A 24,114-nucleotide genomic window follows, 5' to 3' on the forward strand; every position below is an offset into this window, starting at 1 on the left:
GCCTGCGCTGCGTAAACGGTTAAAGTTATGCAACAATGATGTATGACGGGATTGTTTCACTTAAAAGTTCTAAATAATATAACAAAGTCCCCGCTGCATCTGTCTGCCTTAACGTGTTAAACTCAAAAACTATCTAACGTATTAAGATGAAATTTGGTATGGAGACAGTTTGAGACCCTGGGAAGAACATAGGCTCCCGGGAAACTACTATTTTATAACGGAAAACTTTAGCCTGAATAACTTTATAACGCGGGCGGAGCCGCGAGCAAAAGCTAGTAAATAATATTGAGTCTGAAGTATTAGCACATTTCACTCACACCTCATTTTAAAAACTCAACTTACAGACTGGTTTCCACTGCTCCTCTTGCTCTTCCTTGTAGCGGTTTGTTCGTAGGTGCTAGCTCTCTTGGGCGTCACTCAATAGGTGTAACGTTTTCTTTAGACCGCTTGGCGGGCCGGCCGCGAGGCGTCTTTCGTACAGGACTCGGTTTCTTTACCACATAAGAAGGCGTTTTCGGTTTAGACGTTAATATTTTTTGCTTGGGCGTGTGCCCAGTCATCAGCATAATCGCCGCCTGTTTTGTGTGGTCTGAAATAATTTAAGATATTAGTAACAATAAATATGATATTAAGGATGGAGAGATGAACAAACCTTCCGCATTATAACAAAATAACAAAGACGACCATAAACGAATTACCAGTACAAAAGAATTTAATATCTTAATTAAAGGAATCAATTTCCGTTAGGTATCTAACATCAAAGAATAAACATATTTTAGATTTTGGATGAAATGTTGCTCATCTACATCAAAATGAAACTATTTTTTTATAGAACAATAGATAAATGTTAACGTATGAATAATTATCTAAAGAAACGTCTTATATGCAAACAAGCGGCGCAAGCGCCGGGAATGCCGCTTCCGGTTAATTGAAGTTTTCATTCTATATGTCATGCATGTCCTAGACACAATTAGTACCCATGAGTACACGATAAAATAACAAATTCACTATAGCCTTGTTTTTAAATTAATTTACAATTGACACATTAAAAACCCACAAAAATAACAGCAATGTAAAATATTAAATTAAGTTAATAATAAATTAAGCATAATACACGGCATACCTTCTCAGATGCTACCGAGATAATAATAAATAATCCAATATATATATTTTTTAGTATAAATAGTAGCAGATAGTTCATTGCACAAAATGCAGGTGTTGCAGTGTTTGCGCGGGCGACTAAACAAAAAGCCTTATCAGCCTCACGGCGTATGAAAATGACGCAACGTTGCAATGACATCAGCGACCTTGCTTACTAGATGCGAAACGGCATAATTTTGTGCAAAATGTGCATGTCTCTTGCGAAAATTGTCAAACAATATTAGTAAAACTTTTTTAGTTTTTCAAGCATATTCTTAAAGTGAAATCGACCGACGCAAAACCCTTTTTCATACATACTTTTAGCAAACGTAACACGTTTGGAAACTTAAAGTTACTCCTGGTTACTGCTTCACAATAATAAATTGTATACAACGTTGGCGCGACGTAATATCGTCGTGGTATAAATATAACTGAGAACGCATTCAGAATGCACCGCGCAAGCGACGACACGTGGGACGACGCGGCGTCTCAAATGGAAATACACAAAATGAAGGCATTGGAAACCAACGATGTGTGAACAAGTTACCGGAAGAAGTCTGAAGGTGCACTATTTATATGTATGTTTTTATCTAAGGATAATCCAGTCACGAATAAGAAACCGGTCTTTATAAATATAAAGACTTTATTTTACCATGAAAAGTAAATACCATAGGGTGTAGAAGACTCATTCCACTCACTTATAAAATAGACTTCAATTTACCATACTCTTCAAGTTATGGCATGAAAAAATGTACAATTGTTATTCTTTATAGGAATTATAATTTATTAATGTTTTTAAAAAAGGAATCCTTCTATAAAAACAACAAGTATCAAAATTGGTTAATAAGTTCGAAAATAGGAATTCATATTACATAGTTTGCAGTAAATACGGGTGGACCTATCTTGCCATTTCTCTCTTACCCTCGCAATATTGTTTCCTTTGAAATTTACGTGTTAATAATAAACATCGTACAGTAATCTTTGATAACCAAACCGGCAAAAAGAATAGTACAAAAACACTATTAAACTAATATATCGGTAATATGATGTAAACAGCAATATTAGGTAATGTTTTATAACACATCAGCTACATATTTAAAAAAATCTTTCAACTTGGTTCACTACCTTTGTCATATAAAGTGGTCGCAAAATCTCGCATTTTCATGTTTGAACATATACAACACTAATCCCTAAGTGGGTAATAATTCACACACCTTACAATGCAAATAATATTCTACCTACATTTATTCTAGGATAAATCTACATAAGGTCAACATCAGCAGAAAAGGTTTGGGATTCCAACCTAAGATCACCATCCCACAGGATATAATAATACACACTCCCATTACTTTAAAGAAGCAACAAAACATATTATATAATTAAGTGAAAACTCACCAATCTTAACGGGCGCCTCGATCTTCATGACTCTGAGTTTGTGCGCACTCTGTGCCTTCTTCAATACAGTCATACGCAATGGTGTACTCTTCTTAGCAGATACCACTCTTCTAACACCAATATTTGGTCGAGTCGGAGGAGAATAAGCCTTGGTAGACTTACGGGGACTTGGACTACGAGCCTTTACGTTTTTCCGCGGACTCGTCTTTCTAGACTCGATCCAGAGACGCCTTCGTCGTTTGCATAGACAGATTCTTGGGGCTCACGCGTGATGTAGACTTGCGTTTGGTTTTATCCTCTTCTACTGAGGTGTCTGCATTAGAGCGTGGTCGCTTGTTCGACTGCGGCTGTGGTCGCGGGGTCTTATCTGTAAATAATTCTTCATTAACATTTTTGTTTTGTTTCAAAATATTAGTGGGATATTGACATAGCTTGGCATATAGTAAACTTACCAATTTGCTCATTATTGTCTCTTCTTTGTGGTTGCACGATCGCCACTTGTTTGCCACCTGTGCTAGCTGGATTATGAAAATGATGTTAGTTTTATTAATCATTGTGTGGCATAATATTTAATGAGGTCCTATGTGTTACTGAAAATAATTATGTATTAGTAACCAAAACAAATGCATTACTTTATGAAAAGTTGCTCTCTTGACCATGTAGCAGTAGGAGTGTGATGAGGTACTGGGTTTTATATCCCAGGTAGAGATGTTTCTACGCCAATCAACATGAATATAGATGAATCGAGTGTAATTACCAGGCAAGGAGCCGCGGTGGTGTAACTGCAGCGCTTGGTCGCGCGAGCCGCCCGCCGCCGTGGCGCGCCGCCCGCGCCGCGAGTCCACGCGCCGGGGCATGCGGCTCAGGAACACCACTGCACATAACACGCTAGCATTATTATTATATACTTAACCATAATCCAGTGGCATCGCGTATGATTAGCAGCAGGGGTGGCCAGGAGAGGTAGCAAAATGTCAAAAATTTAATCTTTGCACAATTTAACCTTTGTTCTTAATTTTTTTCGCATATAATCGTAACTATGGAGGGCGCACGGCCGATGTTTTATTTGTTGTGTTTCGAAAATGAAACCTTTTTGTTCTCGTTTGACGCATATAGGTGGTAAAGTTTTAGTCGGCACGGGCGACAAAACCCACGCCAGGTCACAACAAATATAGCAAAATGAAACAAACTACAAACCAGGCTCATTGTATTGATGTCGTTTGACATCAGGATTGGAGTATTCCCAGCGCAGCGAGCGGTCGCCGAGCGTGATCACGTCGCCGTGACGCAAAGCAGCAATGCTCACGCATTTGCCGTTCACCAGAGTTTCACCATCACCCACATTTCTCACTACCGTCTGTAACAATACCAACACAATATAGACGCCGTAAATGCATAAAACTGTTTTAAAGTAAATAAGAACAGAATTCCAAATAATTGGAAAGAATTAATGATTGACTGCTTCAGTGGCGTAGTTGTATTGCATGTCCGGTACAATAGCGCTCTGAGGTCTTGGGTTCGAATCGGTTCGGGCAAAGTGATATTTGGGTTTTTCTGCTCAGTATCAGCCCGGAGTCTGGAATTTGTGCCCGATATGGCGATAGGCTCGCCCCTATCACATCATGAGACGGAACATACTTGGCGAAAAGTGGGTGCCCTAGTTGCTCCTCTGCATACCCTTCGGGGATAAATGCGTGATGTTATGTATGTAATGATTTGGTATGGATTTTCTTTTGCATAATAATTATAAGTAAAATTAATAAAAGAGATAATAAGAGGCAATTTTTTTATTTCTTTTATTATCAAAAATCGATATCTGCTATGCATTGATATAAAATAAAAAGAATAACAAAAACAAAGATTTAAAATACCATGACATATAGGAATAAACATCATAAGTCAAACCTGATTAGCATGCACAACAACAGTAGCATGATGGCGCTGACCCGTAGGCAGCATCACACGGATGTCGCAGGCTGGATCACTGCCAAGCGTCGCCAGGCCATCGGGCAGGGGTACTGCTTCACGTCGCGCCCCTGCCTGTCAAGCACCACCAGTCGACCGCCTGACATCTCTGTCTAAAAGAGAAAATTACATGAAAGCAATGAAGACAAATTTCGTATTGTGAATGCCAGAATACTGACAATAGGAATAAAGTACTTTGTAGAAAAGCTAAAATAATTTATTTTACATTTTCAGCACAATCTATTTTAAGTTGTCATTGAAGCAATATTGATATCTAGCTCATTTAATGATCCATGTTCAATGTGAAAATGTGTTTGCCTTGACCTCACTTCTTTCCTTGTCAAATTGTTGTCATTCACTTTACCAAAACTAAGCAAGACTGAGATATAAAATGTTTTAATTGATAGTGAAAAATATTTCTTTGAGAGTTATGAATTCTAATAGACTGACTATAATCTTCCTATACGTTGAGCTCCACAAAATATATTTAAATCAATACTCAATTTATACTTATCAACAAAGAACCCATTGCTGCATCTTTTTACAGGCTGACAGGTATCTGTCACCCAACCCTTCCCATCCTATTCCCAAAACCAAAATATCAACAAATTTGGCATATTTTATAAGATTGTAGTAAAATTGTACACTGCAACTGTTAGTAAGTGAAGTGGGGTTCAATATAATGTAAGTTGCGAGAGATGATTACCGCTCAGTAGTTGACACAGTTATGCTGGCCTGTTAGAACTGGATTTTCACAGTCTAATCCCAGAACATGACACATTTAAGTGGGCTATTATGGCGGGTTTAACACCTTGTGTATGGTGGTTGGTATCTAAGCAGATATGATATATATCCACAAGCAAAACTGTACTAATAATAAATACATAATTAAAACCAAATTTATTCCCACCCTGGACATATTACAAAATTGAATGATATTTCTATGTTCAAATGTAAGATACAGTCATTAATATATCTATCATAAAGGACATGCAGCATTAATAACCTAACATTAATATTTACATTTTGTCTCGAATAACCAGAAGTCAGTACTGTTTTTGAATATAAACTTGTATCTTCTGAAAAAATAAATTGACCAAGACCCCTCAATACAAAATTATACAATTCATATACAATTAATATTGTATTTCTTTGCATTTGCACTAGAGAAAATCCTACTTTTTTCCACATAAACTTTTTTCTTATGCAGCATCGTTAGATAAGTTATGGAATTTTAACTTATATAGGTATCAAGAAAAAAATATTGCAACCCCACCATGTATTTTGTATATTTTATCTAGTCATTGTTTTGATTTTTAATAGTGTATTCTGTATGAAAAAATTTCCTTGTGTTTTAATAACAAAAATATGAATAACACGACAAAATATTTTTATCTAAAAACGCTATCCACAAAACATTTAAGTAAACATAAAAAAAACACATCGAGAACCATAGAGTAATCTATAATTTTGTCCCGAAAACGTCGTTGGTAAATTCCATTTCCCGCCACATGTAATTAACCTCTTATTTAACTATAAAACGATTCATTTAATTACAATATGTTCGTAGTTTCAATCTTGTCAAGGTAAATAAAATTTTTAAAAAAATAAAGCTCTTCGTTTATCAAAAATACAAAACACGCCGGCGACGCATCTGTCAAAAACTACCAAATAAACTTACCGATATAATTTTCAGTGTCCTAAAAATAAATCATTATATTCTAGCTAAATGTGAATCACAAAACGAACTAAGAAAAATCAGTAATTAGCACAGCTTGCAATTGAGAAATTCACCAATTTGTTTATCACCAACAAACGCTAAGAACAAAATACAAATGGCGGTTGCCGCCTATTGACCCCCGACGCTTGTATAACTATCATCGTGTCCATTTAGTGTTGCCCGATACACTCATATTCATAATCGTCTAATTAGTTCATAATTTTAAATCAATATCACTTTGAAGTCGGTTAAATTCTTTAAGACTAGGGGTAATATTTTGAAAATCTGTAATAAGTCGGCTGGTAGCGGGAAGCACAATAACACGAAAAGTATATGGCAGCAAGCGCTATCACCGCGTCGGGTAACATCGGGCCGAATGGATTTGACAGTCTCTTATTTATCTACTTCAATTCAAATTTCCATACAATTACAAAAATATAATATCTGAAGTGTTTTTTCGAGTTTTATCAATTTTATCAACAGTTAATAAAACATAAATGTAAAGGAAAAGCAGACCAATTATATTTTTCACATACTGCATAGGTAAAAATAATTAAAAATATTGCGAATAAAACATAAATCTTTTCAATATATTTAACATTGAACAGCGCTCTTTGACAACTATCGCTCACATTCAATAACAGCTTTGAGACCAAACTTGCGACCGTATTGCGACCGCAATATAATTTAGTCGATTTATCAGGGAAATAAGGCGTCACGGTGTCAGACATCCCTAATCTTGTTTACGCTATGGTTTTCATTCTATGTATGAAGCTGAGCTGAGGTTATTCTATGGAAGGTAGATAACATAAAGACAGGATAGAGGAAGGAGAACCATCTCTGTGTATAAAAAATAATGCATCGAACTGCATCAAATTAGAGTGGCTCTACGGTAGCAAATGGGTAAATTTTATGGAGGACAATATAAGTTCTGTGAAAACAACAAATATGAGATTTATCACGATAATAGTAAAAAATCCCTAATAGAATAAATAACTCATATAAAAATATTTTACATAAGGTAGGTCGGAAAAAATGTAAAAAATTGTATAATAGGCTAAAACGTATGTCATATAATATAATTTTTCTAATTATATATTTTGTTTTTTTTTTAATTTTTGTCCACTTGGATAACTTATCACTGTATTAACAAACTATCATAAGCAAAAATATAGTTATCTTTAATACTAAAATGTCTTCTGACAGTGTAGGATTTTTTATTCAACTTTTTTAATTTGTGGAAATAAAACCAAATGAAACTGTCTTATTTTTCGTATCGGTTACCGTTTATTTGTTCATACCTCTTATACTTATCTAGATAAATACACCTTGCTCCTATTACCGCTGAAAACATTTTTAACTTGTCCCCATATAAGATAATTGTCCTTGCCTATATTCCCTCCGGTCATTTAAATGACCAACATTATATTTTATCACAGACTCAAAAATAATTAAATTATTCTTTCATTCAGAACATCTGACACATGACAGACATTTTAAGTGCTGAGGGGGCTTCAAAGCGCTTTATCTTATTGAAAACCAATGTTTATAAATACTGTTCAGACTGTTTGAATTGGAGAGCGTTGTGTTTATTTACAAAGGAGTAATACAATAGATATATGTGAAATGGATTTAAATAGCACACATAACCCAAGTTATTGGTTCGTCATAAGAGAAGATCAAAGCAATGTCATATTCAGCAGCAATAATTTTACAATACAAAACCAACAAAGTAAGAACTTTATAGTAACCCTATTCAAATAAAACTATGACATGTCTATATTTCTAGTGAAGAAAATGACAGCTTCATAATAGAATATTTTGCTTGTGCCTTAGAATTTGTACATAGTTATATACCCTAGTGCCTGCATTATGAAACTAAACTTAGAAGAAACTGTATTTCGGTCTCCACTCAAAAACTAACAAACATGTTGGCAATTCGAAATATTTGAGGATTTGTAAATCATTTACACCTTGAAACAGATTCAGTTTATGCTTAGAATACTATAACCTGAATTTTTGGATCAAAGTGGTCAATATTGTTGTGTGATCCCTGATAATAACGTGACTATTCACATAACGCGACAATGCTTTGTTTATTCTAGAAAATAAAATGCAGTTAACCACCACATGCAAGTAAGCTATAATTACTTCATTAATTTTACCAGTTACATAGCCTATACTCTTGTCAAGTGTAAGAAGATATGATATCACATTCATATTTTGCCAGATAAGTTAGGTTTCATGTAGTAAGAGTCAGACGTTTTGCTAGTAACATGTATAATTCCAAACTTGGGGCTAAGCAGAAAATCTATATTTACCCAAACTGGGATCTAGCCCAAGACCTACAGGATGACTTTTCTTTTGCAATAAAATTATGCCAATAAGGCGGTAACACATATCAAATATTATTCATGGCTTTCATAAAATGGCAAATATATCTCCATTTAATGACTGCATTTCTTTCCATTGTGTTATCATAAAATGTTATAAAATTCATGACCTCAATCCGTCATGCAAATTATTTGGCTTATAACATTAACATTCTTTTATTAGTTTCAGGACAAGAGGCAAGATATATTGTTGACTCAGCGGAAAACAGGCAGTATATCGAAATTGATGATGCTCCAGTAATAGTTCAAGAAACCACAGAAACTTTTGATAAAGATCCACTTAGAAGTAAGGATGAAGATAACTTTTGGGACAGAAATAAAGTAAAAACACTTCTTAATTTATGTTTAGAGAACAGGTTTAAAAATTCACTCAAAGATAAGTCTCTATGGCAAGAAATTGCTAAACATCTAGGAACCACTGTTGATGAGTGTAATAAAAATATAGGAATCTTCAAGGACATACATAAGATTACTAAAAAGAAAAGATTAGGAAAGAAATCAAATGGGTTCATTATAATATTTGTGAAGAAGTATTTAAGGAGTGTAAAACTCTTCCTCCATCAGTATTGGAACCATGGGAAGATTATAAAATACGGAAGCTGCTTAGCTTATACATTGAAAATCTACATAAATTTAGAAGTCCAGACTGTTTGCAAAAGGATGTGTGGAAAGAAATAGCAACTCAAATGGGAACTACAGAGTATAATTGTTACCATAAGTTCAAGAACTTGAAAAGAGCTTACTTGAACTGGTTGGAGAGAAGTCGCGAAACTGGGAAGCCTATAAAATGGCAATACCATCAATACTTTGAAAGAATATTTTATAACTATAGTCCTACATTAGGTCCCTGGGATAGAAACAAAACACGATTACTAATGGATGCATATGTTCAGATAGCAGATAAATTCAAAAATCCAAGAATACAAAAGAAAGAACTTTGGAAAGAAATAGCCACTGTAGTAGGCGAAAGTGCTAGTGACTGTGACAAAAAATTTCGAAACCTTAAACAAACATATATTCGGCTTAAAATGAAGGCAGACTCAGGTAGAAGCATTACAAAATGGCGATATTTCAAAGATTTTGATACTATCTATGGAAATACAACTATAGCGAGCACAGAAGAACCTAAAATCACCCAGAAGTCGACACAAGAAGATTATGTAAAGCTATTGCTTTCATTTTATTTGGAAAACAAGGAAAATTTCGGGACCCATTAATCAAAAAGAAAAATGTATGGAGAATTTTGACACCGAAAATTGGTTTATCCACTGAAGAGTGCGACAGAAAGTTTAGAAATTTAAAGCAGACTTATATTAGGCTAGCAGAGAAAAGCGTGAAACCGGAAAAAATAACAACTGGCCATATTATGCGTACTTCGAGAAAATATTCGACCAACCTACTGTTCCCGGTACGTGTAACCACGTAAATGTAGATGACGTTACGTTGTCAGAAATAAAACGTGTAGTGCGCGACATTCAAGACAAGAAAGATAACGACAAATTCGAAAGGCTCTTACAGCACATAGAAGAATCTAATAATATTCAAAGAGAGAGAAACAGAATATTACAAGCAATTTTGGATAGGAAATAAAAAATTACAGTTGAAGATTATGATATAATAAACTCATTCATTCCAAATTCTATAAGTCCTTGTTCCACCCCAGTTACGAGGACAGGAGAGCATGTTTTAATAAGACTGGGTGTTTAACACGAAGTTACTAAACTACGCCAATTTCGACACGCCCAGAATGCGTAACGTGTAAAAGGTAGTTTTAGGTGATCACATATAGTCTGCCTAAGATGTTTTTATTACATAGATACGTTGTCCGAGCTCAATAGTGACATGACGAATGTAAGGTAATTGCCCGACTTACCGGCCAATGAGCGTGCGGCACTAACATAGCTACATAACCGTCCATGTATATATATCCTTTCTAACGAATGTATTCTGCATCTTTTTCTTTCTTCGAGCCAATGTACAGGTACGTGAATATAGCAAATAGTGCGCCGTTTTTATGTGCCATTTTGTTAGTGTATGACGCGTCTATTTGTAAAACGTCATTGGAGTCTGCCACTTTTCTTGGTGCATCTATTAGGCCAGGTCACCTATAGACACAAATCACACATAGGAGATTATGCGGAATTCCAAGGATTTTGGAACGAGAGCTTTTGTCCGTAGAATATTAAAGTTTTAGTTTTTGCAAATGTACAACTGTTGAGTAAAGCGTAACCATGAAAATAAAACCCTGCTTTAGGGCGCCACATTGTCTTTACCATTGCACAAAACACGGTCCTTTTACACGTATCACATTAACATTATTTCGCAACGACAAAACGTGATCCAGCAATGCGTACGTTTTGGTTCAGATATATACGATATTGTACTTTTTTATGAATATGAAAACTTCTATTCGAACGGACCACATTTTGCCGCCGGAATCTACCGTGTGGGCTATATTGATAACATTGCAATTACAATGTGTCGTTGCGATGAGGTATGGTTGCGATACGTGTGAAACCTAGTATAATCATGATGAATTACCAAGAATATAGAAAATCATCGGAAGTGGCTTTAGTTATTGTTCTGATATTGAATTTACCCAAAAAAAAATTGTGACAAAATTTTCATTTAATGTATTGTATGATTTGCCTATGAATCACGTTGATTAATAATTTGATGTTAAAAGTAAATGTTTGTATAATCATATATTTATTCGTCGGATTACGTACGACACGACCTCATCAAAACTAGGTGCCAGTTGTATGTACCTATAAAGTTGTCAGTGTGTCAAATTGATGGATAAACTTTTTGGCTTTTGAAATATTATTGCGTGATGTGGCGTGTTCCATTGGGCAAAAATCACTAACGCGCAGTTAGTCGCAGGGGTATGTCACTCTCAAACAGTCACTCTATTTGTTTTTGGTCTAACCTCAAATTAATTTTGTTGTAAGATACTTTCAGTTAGATGACACTGGAGAATAAGTTTTCAAAACACTAATCATGCCTTTTATCCCTATTTATAAAATAATTATGTACGTAATTAAATTAGATAAGTAAAAATATAAAACAAATGTCAGAGGCTATTTTAATTAATTAAAAAATATGCATTACTGAAAATTCCGAACGAAATACGATAAAAATTGACTGACATTAATGACAGAGATTGTGGCAAGTCGTCTGACACAATTTCAAACGAGTTGCCACAATATCTGATGATTGTTATTAAATGGTAAAATATTAAAGTTCTCCTTTTGTTGTAACATGACAACTGAAGCTTAATTTAATTTTTCCATTTTATTAATACAATTATAAACAAAACAACGCATACTTTTTAAATTTTATTCTAGTTTCCAATAAATTACATATCTATTTTCTCATAAGCATGTTAAAATATTTATTGCATTAAGTGGCAATATCGCCTTGTTTCCGTAATTTGAATTCCGGTTGAAAATTTTCAAATTTCCCATTGCAGTTTGTGTGCGATAAGTTCGATTACGATTCCTCAATAATGAAAGAACTTTGCTTATTCAAACGGACCACCGCTGCCTTCTTACTAATTCACCCCGGGCTTTGTTATTTGTTTTGCACGCGATAAGGAACTGATAAAATATTTGGACAAAATGTCTCATGTTATCTTGGTTGTGCGATTGATGGTAAATGACATTTATATTTTTATAAAAATAATATCGATAGTACTCATTAAAATCGTACATAATATTTACTCAGTCACCGCGATGGCGAAATCTGCTCATTTAAATAGTCTTTTTAAAATACGTGTGGGAATCTGCATACCTTAAAATTATGCGATATTCATTTTGATTTTAAACTATGAAAAATCTGTTGGTAGACAAGATTGTCGTTATTACGTCATCTTGGTTTAATATACTTATTTTGGTTTGACTATTGAATAAACAAATTTCAGAGCTGTATCTCTAATGGACTAATTCCTTGCATTTGTATTGTGTTATAAATACATGGCATCATTTATTATTTATTATATTTTAATAAATTATTGTATTATTTTTCAGGACCATTACATTATGTCCCTAAAGCAACTAGTTATAGGTGGAAATCCTGGCAGGACAAAAGGTTTCAAGTTTGAATTAAAGTTCTCGACAAAACTCTTAACAGAGGACAAGAATATACATAAAAACTTGCGGTACACATATACATAAGCACTTTGAGAGCTGTTATAAATTATATATTGGTGCTTTATGTAGAACTACATTTCCCACTTTGAATCTAGGTAAGATGTTTTCCACATGTTGCGCCAAGATTTACAGGTTGAACTGATTCAGATACTTATATATTATATATCTCCTTAAAAGTGCTTAGACTAGATGTTGTACCCTTAAATATATCACACTGACGGCATACGATATATCACACTGATATATCAAATGCATAATGAATTCGCTGTAAATTCGCGGCGGGCGTGCAGCGAACAAGCCGGGGTGCGTAGCGTTCACGCAGCGGGCTCACAGTTGGCTACGCATTTTGGACAGCTAGTAATAGAGTGAATTCAGATGAGGAAACATTTCTATTAGCTTTGTTAATTGGAAACAGTAACTAAAACAAGGGATATTGCCGTGGTTCTATGCCACCGTATTAAATAACGTATGTAAGTTGGGCCGAAGAGTACAGGCGAGAGCACAACAGCAGCCTGAGTGCTTACTAATATAATTTTATTTAATTTTTTATAATGTGTGTATAATATATGTGTGCTAAGCGAATTTGGCACACGGACAAAGTTGCAATAATATAAGATAGGCTGGGTGCTTTTATCCCCTGGATAGTATTTTAATTGTGAATCTGAATATAAAATAGACAGTGCTATGCATCGATACTGTTATTTAGGCATTTTTCTAGCGGGAAGGGCTTTTAACGTGCGTGACACTACGAGAAAATCTTCTCTAAAGATCTCGGCTTTCACTTTTCTGTCCGTTCATGTCTCTCATATCGAATTATGTTACAGAACATTATACACCGGATATTCATTTCATGAAAACATGGATTTAATGGCCGAAAGAAGCACATATCTCACCGGTAATGCTATATACATATCTTACTTAAAGTTGTGAAAATGTTTACTAAACCTTTTTAAAATTTAGGATGTTAATTTTGACAAATCACACTAATGATGAGGCTAAGGTATAATCGTTTTTGAACGTATTCGATTATCGATTACCATTTTTATAAAACTTGATATCGATAGTTGCATAATTATTTGGTATGTTCAGATGATATAAATATTTAATTTATTGAATTATCTATTTATTATTGGTAAGCCATTTCCATTTATGTTTTTTTTAAACCCTACACCACTTGCAGTTATCATTGTGTTAACTATTTAAATCGTGAAAACATTAGATATATTAATTATAGATTTTTTTACCAATAAATGTGATAAATTACAAACAACTCGAATATTTGCAAAAATAATATAATTAAATCTAAATGCAAATTTTTATATTATCGATTTATTTTATTTCAATGGGGATTTGCGATAGTCCGTGATTGTTCATTATGATAATGAGTGGCACTTCAAAATAAAATATGATATTACCTGTAGTAAATTTTACCGAAAAAATACGAAACTTCATGTGAAGGAGCTGTCAAAATTATCATCCTATATTTGATAACGTATAGTTACTAATTAGAATTGGGTAGGACATGACATGAAAACGAGTTTGTAAGAGTAGCCTCATTTTAACATTGAGCCGGTACAATGTCCTACTTCAAATTAGGCGAGGCGTACTGAGGCGAGGCGCTTTAATGTGCGCCTTACAGTATTTTGTAATGATAACACTCAAAATACTTTCCTCTGACTCGCGACTCGAAACGCAGTACCATAATGTTCATTGTAAAATAACGTCCTATTGTAATTGTCTACCTCTCTGTCCTCGTCCTATAGTTAACCACGGAGAATGAGTAACGCGACTGCCGCGACATAAAGTTTAAAGTAGTACAATATATAATTTTGAGCCACTCTTCCTTTTTGACGTTATGTACGGGACAAATGTACCGCTTCTTATATGTCCTGCTCAACAAGTTACTTTTCCTTGCTCGAACAGTAATATTCATTAATGTTTTATTTTTCAGACCATATCTACTGCCTTACAAGTAGGTCCCGAAGACACGCGGTATACAATACTCAAATTGGTTTATTCCAAAAAAATATAAAACATTTACGAAAGCGAAGGGAAGACGATTTTCACCAGAGGAAAAAAATTGTCATTGTCTTTATTCAAAAACGTCCTAAATATTACAAACTTTTATGCAAGTATTTTACTCTACCATCATCAAGAACTGTAAAAGCCAAATTAATATAATCGCAGGAATAAATCCTATAATTTTCCACTGTTGGAAATAAAGGAAAAAGATTGTTTTGCTTTGGTCTTTTGTCTGTGTCATATGATCCATACAAAGATACAAGAGTTTGCTTCACATTAAAAATGCTCTTTTCTAACTACGCTTTGGTTTTTATAATAAAAGGCATAAAAAATATTTTAATCAGCCAATAGCATATTATTTCACAAATGGACTTAATAAGATAGAGCTAAAAATATTAATACGAACTGTCTTGGAAGATGCCATTGATGCTGGGCTTAACGTAATCAACACAACATGCGACCAGGCACCCGTTAATGTCGGTCCCATAACAGAGTTGGTTAAAGAAAGATGTAACTAAAGCTGTATATTTACGGAAAGGAAAATACTGGTAACATGACATAATACGCGTTAAAGGACAAATAACAACCCCGTTTATGAGCTGTTGCGGCTGAACATTTAACGGCAAGAGCAGAATTCCAGCAGAATGTCGTCAGTTAGTAGATTTCACACTTTTACTTAACAATTTATTTAATTCATTGAACGGGTGTAGCGATTTTTATTTATTGTAAACTAGCTTTTGCCCGCGGCTCCGCCCGCGTGATATAGTTTTTCGTTTAAATCTCTCAAAAGTTATAAAGTTCCCCCATTTTGCTACAGTTTTCATTACTGCTCCGCTCCTTTTGATCATAGCGTGATGATATATAACCTATAGTCACAACGTAGTAGTAGTGATACACAACCTTGAAAATTCCTCTAGAGAATTTCCCAGGTTTGTAGGTTTCCTCACGATGTTTTCCTTCACCGTTGAAGCAAGCGATAATTCACAAAGAATATACACATAATTTTTTAGAGAAGTCAGAGGTGTGTGCCTTTGGATTTGAACCTGCGGACATTCGTCTTGGCAGTCCGTTCCACAATCAACTAGGCCAACGCCGCTTTTTTGTTCACGTATTGTTTATTATTATTTATACAGATATTTTTTATATTTCACGTTCATATTTAAATGGTAAAAGGTGCTGCCCTTGCTGTCCCATCTTAAAAATAGAATATGTATCTACAAAAATGATTAGCAGTCTCATAAGATTGATTTCTTGTGACTACAGTGTTTACGGTCCCTTACTAAAAGATTCTTTAAAATTACCATAAGGGCAAACGACTTTGATTTGAGTTTAACCCTACAATGTTTCTTAAAATAGATAAATTATCAAGTCCAAGTGTGATTCTTTTTACTGATGTATCCTTCATGGACAACAGCTTCAGCGTAAAATTAACATTTCAAAATGTTAACGTGCCTTAAACAAAAATACCATTTCTTAATTTTTCTACTCTGAGTACGATTATGTATTTTTCATATTTTTTGAATATTTAATTTCAAAGAAACAAAAAATAAAAAACCGAGAAATTCTTGATGACGTCACACATACAGTTGAATAAAGTTGTTCCTTGGTCCACCTTTCTTTTTATTAAAAAACTAAGACATCGTCATTTATCAATGTCAAAAGATAATATTATGCCGGCGCCACAGATAACAAAAATATTTGAACTCATGTGTGGCACGGGAATTTTCGTATTTGTGCAAAGTTTGTTTAAATGTTTACGTATTATCTTGTCATTCGGTATCGGTTTTACGACCACACATCTAGCGTTCAAAGTTATCGAGTTGCTTGAATGAGAACTGATTATATATGGAAACCTAAAAGTAAAAGCCATAAAAATTTAATTTGGTCAGTGTCTGTAATAGAATACAAATACGCAAATACCCGTGCCAAACATGAGTTCAAACAAGTGTTCTAATATTTGTCTGTGTGTGGCACCGGCAAAGACGTTTTACAAATAGACGCGTCATAGACTAACAAAATTGCACATAAAACGGCGCACTTTTCACTATAGCATCATGACTGTACATATAATTACAAATTGGCTCGATGAAGGAATACATACTTATCTGCTTTTAGTTATACAGGTGTCAAATTAACGAAGGACCAGCTATACCAGGTTGATAGAGGATTAATTTATATATATATCCCTTCTGTGTCGCCTAATAATATTGCATCGTTCAGAAAATATTCAATCGTTCCTGCGTCGACCTGCTTGCTTTAGTTGATGTTTTGTTAATGTTACAACCGGTACCTACATTTCTGCAGCAATTCGCATTACTTCCTTTATATTTTATGTAATAATTATCATTTTGTATACGACTTATTTATGATTTCGTTATTTGATCATAATGCTCATTTTGTGTTTATTGTATGTTGTAATTTAACCACCACGTAACCCATAATTAATAGTTAAGTGATGGCAATTTAAAGATAATATCATGTACACAAGTGCGAAATTATTTTAGCTTTTATCGCGTAAATTGTTCGAATCTCTCCTTTTTTTTAGTACATACTCTATTTAGATCATATACCCACTGTTATGGTATATATCTAATATGTATTGGCAATTTGTATCGCATTCGCATTTCGCTGTTAATTACTACCCGGTTTCATAGACCTGTTTTAAATCAGTTCTTATTATAATTATTTAATCTTTCTTGTTTAACAAATTGTTAAATTAATCTGTTTGATATCTACATAAAATATTTTTATATTATTATCATAAGTAAAACAACCTTCGCATGACGAAGAAAGTATATTTTAATGAATGCTAATCTTTATAGTTCCTTTTTCTATGGATAAGTATAATGATCATTGTAAACTTGATGTTAATTTCTTTCCAGTGAACATTTTCAATTTTTAAAAGTAGCGTGACTTATTTGTGAAATAATTTTGTTTGGCTTAGAATAAGTTTGTTCTTGTTAATATTAGTTTCACTTGTTTGTGTAGAAAGATAATGCTAGAATCCGAATTTCCTTTTGATGAAGACAAAGATAAATAATATGGCTAGCTAGTATGTTTCAGAGTTAATTGCTGTTCTAGATTTGTAAATTTTATGTATTTCTATATTGAATCGTATATTATTAGGCAATTTTTATAAAAATAATAAATTCTCTTTTATTTGAACATTGATACTTGATATTTATTTGATGATACATTAAAATGATTATCGAAATACAAAAGAATTCATATATTTTTATAAAGTTAAATCAATTGTTATAAAAATATAGTTTGACAATTGAGAATGTTTTAGCATATTATAAATATCAATGTTAATTGTCATTCGTCACAGTATGTATTTTTAGACATAAAATAATTTTAAGTATATTTTATTATTTAGTATTTCGGAATTTTACAGTGTATTACAGTTTATTTTAAAGTAGTATCGTTTACTTTTCCATTGAATATAATTAATAACTAAGATCAAATTATCAGCGCTTACATAGCTTAATAGAGGTGTAATACTTTGTAAATCTAATATTGAATGTGAATATCATTAGTACTTACTATAAGCATTTTGTACACAAAATGTTATAGCAAAAAATAAAATAAAAAATAATATTTTCAATATGATGTTTGTCTGATTAACGATCTTATTCTTAGATCTTATTACTATCGAATTATTATGTATTGATAATGATAGAAGTACGCTGTAAATAAGATGTCAGAAATATTATACTACGACGGCATAGCAAATACAGATCTGCTTCTAAGTATTTTAATACTTGGATTGCCGTCTTCTGCACTTTTAAAACCGTTTGCAAAATAATAAAACACAATAAACCTGAATCGTGAAACGCAACGAAAATCGTGAACGCCCTCTACCTCACAAGTATGAAGCAGCCGTAATGTCGATTGGCACAAAAACCCAACGAGTAGGCTCTCTATTTCCATATATATTATAATTCTCTTTGGTTAGTCGCCAAGCCACACGCGACACACTGCGTCTCCGTAATAATCCTTAGAATAGAATTTACCACTCTGATTTCTTCATGTGGCATATTTCCAGTAGGTACATCGCGAACTACCTTTTTTAAGGCATACATAGTTCTCGGCATACGTAGTTGTAAAAAAAAACCTTATTGAAGCAATGAAATCAAGGATACCTCTATTTAGGACAACAAAATTAAAAACATGTGTGAATGTTTAGAAATGGTTTTATTTTATTATTTCCGTTCTTATGCTTTTATATTGTATATGTACAAACAAACTATAATAGATTATCAGTTTCATTCTGAAATGAGAAATCGTTAGCAGAATTCAGTTACATGTCGACCAGCAGCAACTCGATACAAAACGATCAATGTCTTAAAAGTACACTGATTATGCTTAATTACTCCTTAACTTAAAAATACGTCTGCGTGAATTCAAGACTCACATTTATATTTAATTTGACATCCATAACACTATACCACAGTAAGGAATGGAAATTTAGTTTAGAAAAAATAAAAATAAGTGAAGAGAAAATCACACGTCGATCTTCGGTAACCACGGAGGATCGGATAAGTTCGCAGACACCTCGACCGATAAGTAACTATCACTCGTGCACTCGCTCAGCCACTCTCCCAAACACACTCGAGTCGATACAACACTAACCTAGACTGAATTACCACACTATGTAGTTACAACTAGCGCCGGCCGACCGCGCTGTTGCCCACGCCCGCCCCACACTCCGCCGCTGGCCTATCTGTAGGTATCATCAGCTACCTAGCTCAACTCCGCGACGTGCACTCAGTCTTCAATGGAATTGGTCTCTCAGTGGCATGGGGCGAGCGTGAGCGCGCGGCCGGCTCTCGGCGATGGAGGCGGTTCACTTCTTGGCGTTCTTCTTGGGCGATGGAGCCTTGCCTTTGGCATTGTTTGACATTTTTGCCTTCTTTCCCTTTGGCTCACCCTCCTCGTCATCTTCATCCTGTAAACAAAACAGTTGATAAATTTAATATGCACGCAACATTTTTCTGCCAGTACGATGATTACTTATTAACTGCAGCAGCAAAACAATGAATTATGAGGAGCCTTTTACCGCATTCCTATAGCGAACCCGAACGTCAGTCCCGCGGCACACGCTACACAAGTAAAATGAGCATCAGGAGCTTTCAGACAACATAATGAGTATTTTTATACTTCATCAACATCAACTACACTATGGTTTTACTACACTGCTGCAGTGTTTACGCGAGGCATGCTCTATATCCTTGTAGATTTTATAATACGCCGCGCGTGTGACACCGCACTGACATTATGCGTTTTCACTCCTGTACGACACATTCAAACCCTAAAAAATCATTGTCAAAATGTTGCCTACTTTTAAATACTTTCATACATATTTCAGTCAATAAAACAAATTGTAAATAAAATATTACATCTAACACTACTGATAACAAGAAGCCACAACAGACATATGCATTAACTAAAGACGAGTCAACACACCACACAGTAATGTATTGTCTGTTGTTAGCAGACTATCAGAAGGTAAAGGGGCACAGAATGAGCATACAGAAAACCAACAGCCAATATTTTTATATAATAAAATTAATAAGAATTTACAAGCACAAACAGTGCATATAGAGCCCAGTCACCTGAAAAATGACAGTCAATCACTATGTTTAAAGTCTTTCCATAAGGCAACAAAAGAAACTCAAAAGATGGAAAGTGAGTGACACATTGTATTTGTTTTGTGTCATTGTATAAATTAAATTTATGAACTGTCATAATTGCTATAAACTGGGCATCATTCCTTTTCCCTCTGAGTATGCATATAGCCCAATATAATTGATTAGTTGAAGGTTTTCAGTACCTCATTCGTCTTGCGCTTGCCTGCTGATGCTTTCCTTTTATTCTCATCTTCCTGTAAATTTAGTTATCTACTGAATCATTCATATTATATATATCTGTTTATAAAACAAACACATTGGAACTGTACATTTAATGTGAATAGATTTTTTCAAGTCTCTGGGTATTGTAAACTTGAGTCTATTCAATTCAAATAAAAATAACTTATTACATAGGAATTTATGGTTGAAATGTTATTTCCCTTCATTGATATTAGGCATGTTTTTAATGAGTCAGAATGACGAACTGACGAACTTACCTTGAACTGAGAATCATCGCCTTCCTCCTCATCCAACATCTCTTCTTCCATCTCTTCCATATCTTCAAACTCTTCCACCAATGCACCAAGCAGGTGGTGTCCAATCAAGTGTACTGGTCCTGAACCCTGTAATGCAACAATAACTGTTAACCAACAGATCTAAGTAAGGTGGTTGTTAGCTGATAATGCTTGTTATCAGACAAATGCCTCGAAAACAATCATGAGCGGGCAGTGCAACAGCCAAAACGGCCGTCGCGTGCCCATCAATTACAAATGGTGTTTTATCATCATTTTATACCAATTATTTAAAATATCTTAAATTATTTATTAATGAAACACTTATTTCCATGCCCGGCTGCAACTTGTGAAAGAATAAATTCGTACTACTTTTTGTGCAATTCTTATATATTTTCAATATATAGTGGACTCACCTGTATAAGGGTGAATGTGACTGGCGCATCTGGGAACTCAATATCGAGACGTGCATGCCTGGTCTCACCCGCCTTCAATACTGCTACTGGTATTTTTATGGAGTCCTGTAGGGACATTGTCTCCACCTGCAAACAACAAAGTAAAATAAGAATTTATAATTTAGGAATAAAAATAACCAAAGAAACATTGTACATAATATCAAATCTAATACTGCTATAAAAAATAAATATAAATTTTATATTTAAACATATCAATTATTTAAAAATAATATACTATATGTTTGGGTTTTCCTTCCCGGAATATGGTATAAGCACATAAAATATACATTATGTTTATAATAGTAAGTTTATTCATTATATTTATAAATCACTTCCATATTTATTACATTAAACTTATGATATTAATAACATCCATCTGAATTTAAACCTTTTATACAACTTCTTAATTATTAATATATAATGTGCAGTAACATACCTGCACTACATTAAGTTCATCTGCTTTGGCATCTGGCCCAAGCAGTGCCTGACGGATCACCAGTTTGTTGCTGCGTGGATATTCTGCTTTTGCCTCTGGGTCCCATGTCTCTGATTGATGTGATGCAGAAAGGGTAACACCTGAAAATTATTGTAATGGTTCTATAGCAATGTAAAAAACATAACACAGTCAATTATTAATATAAGTATTAAGTAAAACATTCCCTTCACAGATAAACAATATTCGAATTGATATTTTTGATGCCCAATATAAGTAGTTAATCAGTTTTCTAGCTTGTCATTTATCAGTATTGAAATCAGTAGATTTACTAAACTAGTGTTTCACAATATTTCACAATACAATATATATTTTAAAACAAACATGTCTAACATAGCAAATTATTGTCATGACTGTCTCCCTGAACAAAGGGAGACAGTCATGACAACAATGAGGTTATGGATTGATGATTACTAGGCATAAGTGATGCATCTCTTTTTTGTAGGAATATTTTTTTTTCCAAACCAATAATCAGACACCAAGCTTTTACATATAGCATTCCATTTGTCAATCACATGCAAATATAACCTATAAGCAACACAACTTCAGCAACTAACATGTGTTATTTTTGGAACTAACATGCCATCTACTTTCATATTACCTAATTTTGAAAGCTTTTTAATTAGGTTAATTTACATTTTACTTGGCTATATACTAAAAAAGTTGTGGTGATTTATGATTCGTAAGTACCGATAGCCATAACCAACTACGCCATAACCTTAGCATTTGCGTATTTAGATACTAAATCTAAACACTGCGTATAGTGTGTATGTAGTGGATGTATGATATATTGGTTAGTCTTCTTGTCACCCAGAGAGTCACAGATTGTTATTTAGGTACCTATATTCTGAATGACTAGCTCGTTAGGTACTAGTCGCCACGCCTGTCTAAAACAGCAATAACCTAACTCCTTGAAAAGAAGTATTGAATCGTATCGAATTGCCCTCGCCGCATTCCCAGAATCGCCAGTTTGATCTTTATTATCCAACAACTACATTGGCTAGTGGCTTTGGTAATTTACCGTCTCGCGAGACAACATGAAAGTATTCATATTCCGCGTAAATTGCGCACATAACATTTAGTCATATTGGTAGCATACAGACATAATATACAAAAACAGCCCATAGCGTCGCATCGGAACTAGGGATGGTGGGGGCGCGGGTGTGCGCGGGACGCCAAACGCCGGCACCACATTTCTCTAAATTTTTTAATCATAACCTCAACATAGAGAGTGTATAAACAAAGTTATCCATACTAGAAAAGGGCGGTGCAAACAGAAAGCAATCTTTCTATCGGCGTCCCGCCACTGTCACCGGAGATATGTAAACGTAAGCCGCCGTGACGCCAACATTCAAATTGCGCGCCTATCAACCGACCGCCTTGGAAGTTTCCAAGACCACGCTTGTGGACAAAAATCAATATGATTTTGCGTGGGCTGTTCATTTATTTGATGATTCCAAACGCCATTACATTATCATGAGATAAATTAGCTAGTTCATTTGATACATTGAAAATGGCGGCAACATACTGACTACTCTAATCACGTTGCATTTAACGGAAAAATATAATTTCTGATCAATGCATGGTAAAATCTACAAAAACTCATGTAAAAGCAACATATTATCCAGTATATTGCGAAATAAAATGGCGAGCCGGGTGTCGACTGACGCCTAACTTACAAGCCGACAATATAACAAAGTATTATGTTTAGCGTGCAAATACTCTACCGCAAGAAATTGGCATATAATAAGGATAAAATCTTACCGTAAAAATATTCGTCCGTCATGGTGATTTCACTAATTTATTGAGATTTTTGCGACACGTTCACGTGCGATGCCGGTGCACACAAATCTGGGGATCGGTGTTGCCAACAACGCAACTAAATTTGCAATGCTATAGTAGGCTACTGGCTTTGAACTTGATTCAGCACAACTCCCACCCTATTTTTCATTCAATTTATAGGTAGTGGAAAAAAATGTAACTGTATTGGTTTTATCCCTGTCTCTCTTAAAGTAATTTATATTGTTATAAAATATGCGTATGGTATATTTTTAGAGCTACACGATTATGAGTTTTAAATTAAGTGAAATAAGTATATTTTTGTAATTTATTAGAGTATTATACATTTGGCAACTACAAACATATATGTGCTTTATCAGTATAGATAATAGTGGAAGTAAATTAAAATCGGTTGTAATGAAAATAAATCCCAAATTTAATTTTACAAAATAATTT

At 34.2% G+C, this 24,114-nt stretch overlaps 2 protein-coding genes and 1 pseudogene across 3 annotated transcripts; 1 reads left to right on the forward strand and 2 right to left on the reverse strand.

Annotated features, from left to right (window-relative positions):
- Nucleotides 1-424: 424 nt before the first annotated feature.
- On the reverse strand, nucleotides 425-4,494 carry LOC119191768 (proliferation marker protein Ki-67-like). Its single transcript, XM_037445637.1, has 6 exons — nucleotides 4,441-4,494; nucleotides 3,733-3,892; nucleotides 3,293-3,409; nucleotides 2,988-3,053; nucleotides 2,536-2,902; nucleotides 425-589 (listed from the first exon to the last, which is right to left on the reverse strand). Exons 1-5 carry the CDS (start codon nucleotides 4,492-4,494, stop codon nucleotides 2,745-2,747), a joined length of 555 nt encoding a protein of 184 aa, XP_037301534.1. The 3' UTR covers nucleotides 425-589; nucleotides 2,536-2,744.
- A 3,158-nt stretch (nucleotides 4,495-7,652) lies between these two features.
- Nucleotides 7,653-10,223, forward strand: LOC119191770 (annotated as a pseudogene).
- Nucleotides 10,224-18,964: 8,741 nt separating this feature from the next.
- Nucleotides 18,965-23,881, reverse strand: LOC115456460 (nucleoplasmin-like protein). 2 transcript variants are annotated; one of them, XM_030185545.2, is made up of 6 exons: nucleotides 23,644-23,881; nucleotides 21,823-21,962; nucleotides 21,348-21,473; nucleotides 20,917-21,042; nucleotides 20,623-20,673; nucleotides 18,965-19,737 (listed from the first exon to the last, which is right to left on the reverse strand). In XM_030185545.2, exons 1-6 carry the CDS (start codon nucleotides 23,663-23,665, stop codon nucleotides 19,636-19,638), a joined length of 567 nt encoding a protein of 188 aa, XP_030041405.1. In that variant the 5' UTR covers nucleotides 23,666-23,881; the 3' UTR covers nucleotides 18,965-19,635. The 2 variants fall into 2 exon arrangements, with proteins under 2 accessions (XP_030041405.1, XP_030041406.1); XM_030185546.2 differs by lacking the exon at nucleotides 20,623-20,673.
- Nucleotides 23,882-24,114: the final 233 nt, after the last annotated feature.

This window comes from Manduca sexta, unplaced genomic scaffold (assembly GCF_014839805.1).
Source record: "Manduca sexta isolate Smith_Timp_Sample1 unplaced genomic scaffold, JHU_Msex_v1.0 HiC_scaffold_1900, whole genome shotgun sequence".
In the NCBI taxonomy this organism is placed as follows: domain Eukaryota; kingdom Metazoa; phylum Arthropoda; class Insecta; order Lepidoptera; family Sphingidae; genus Manduca; species Manduca sexta.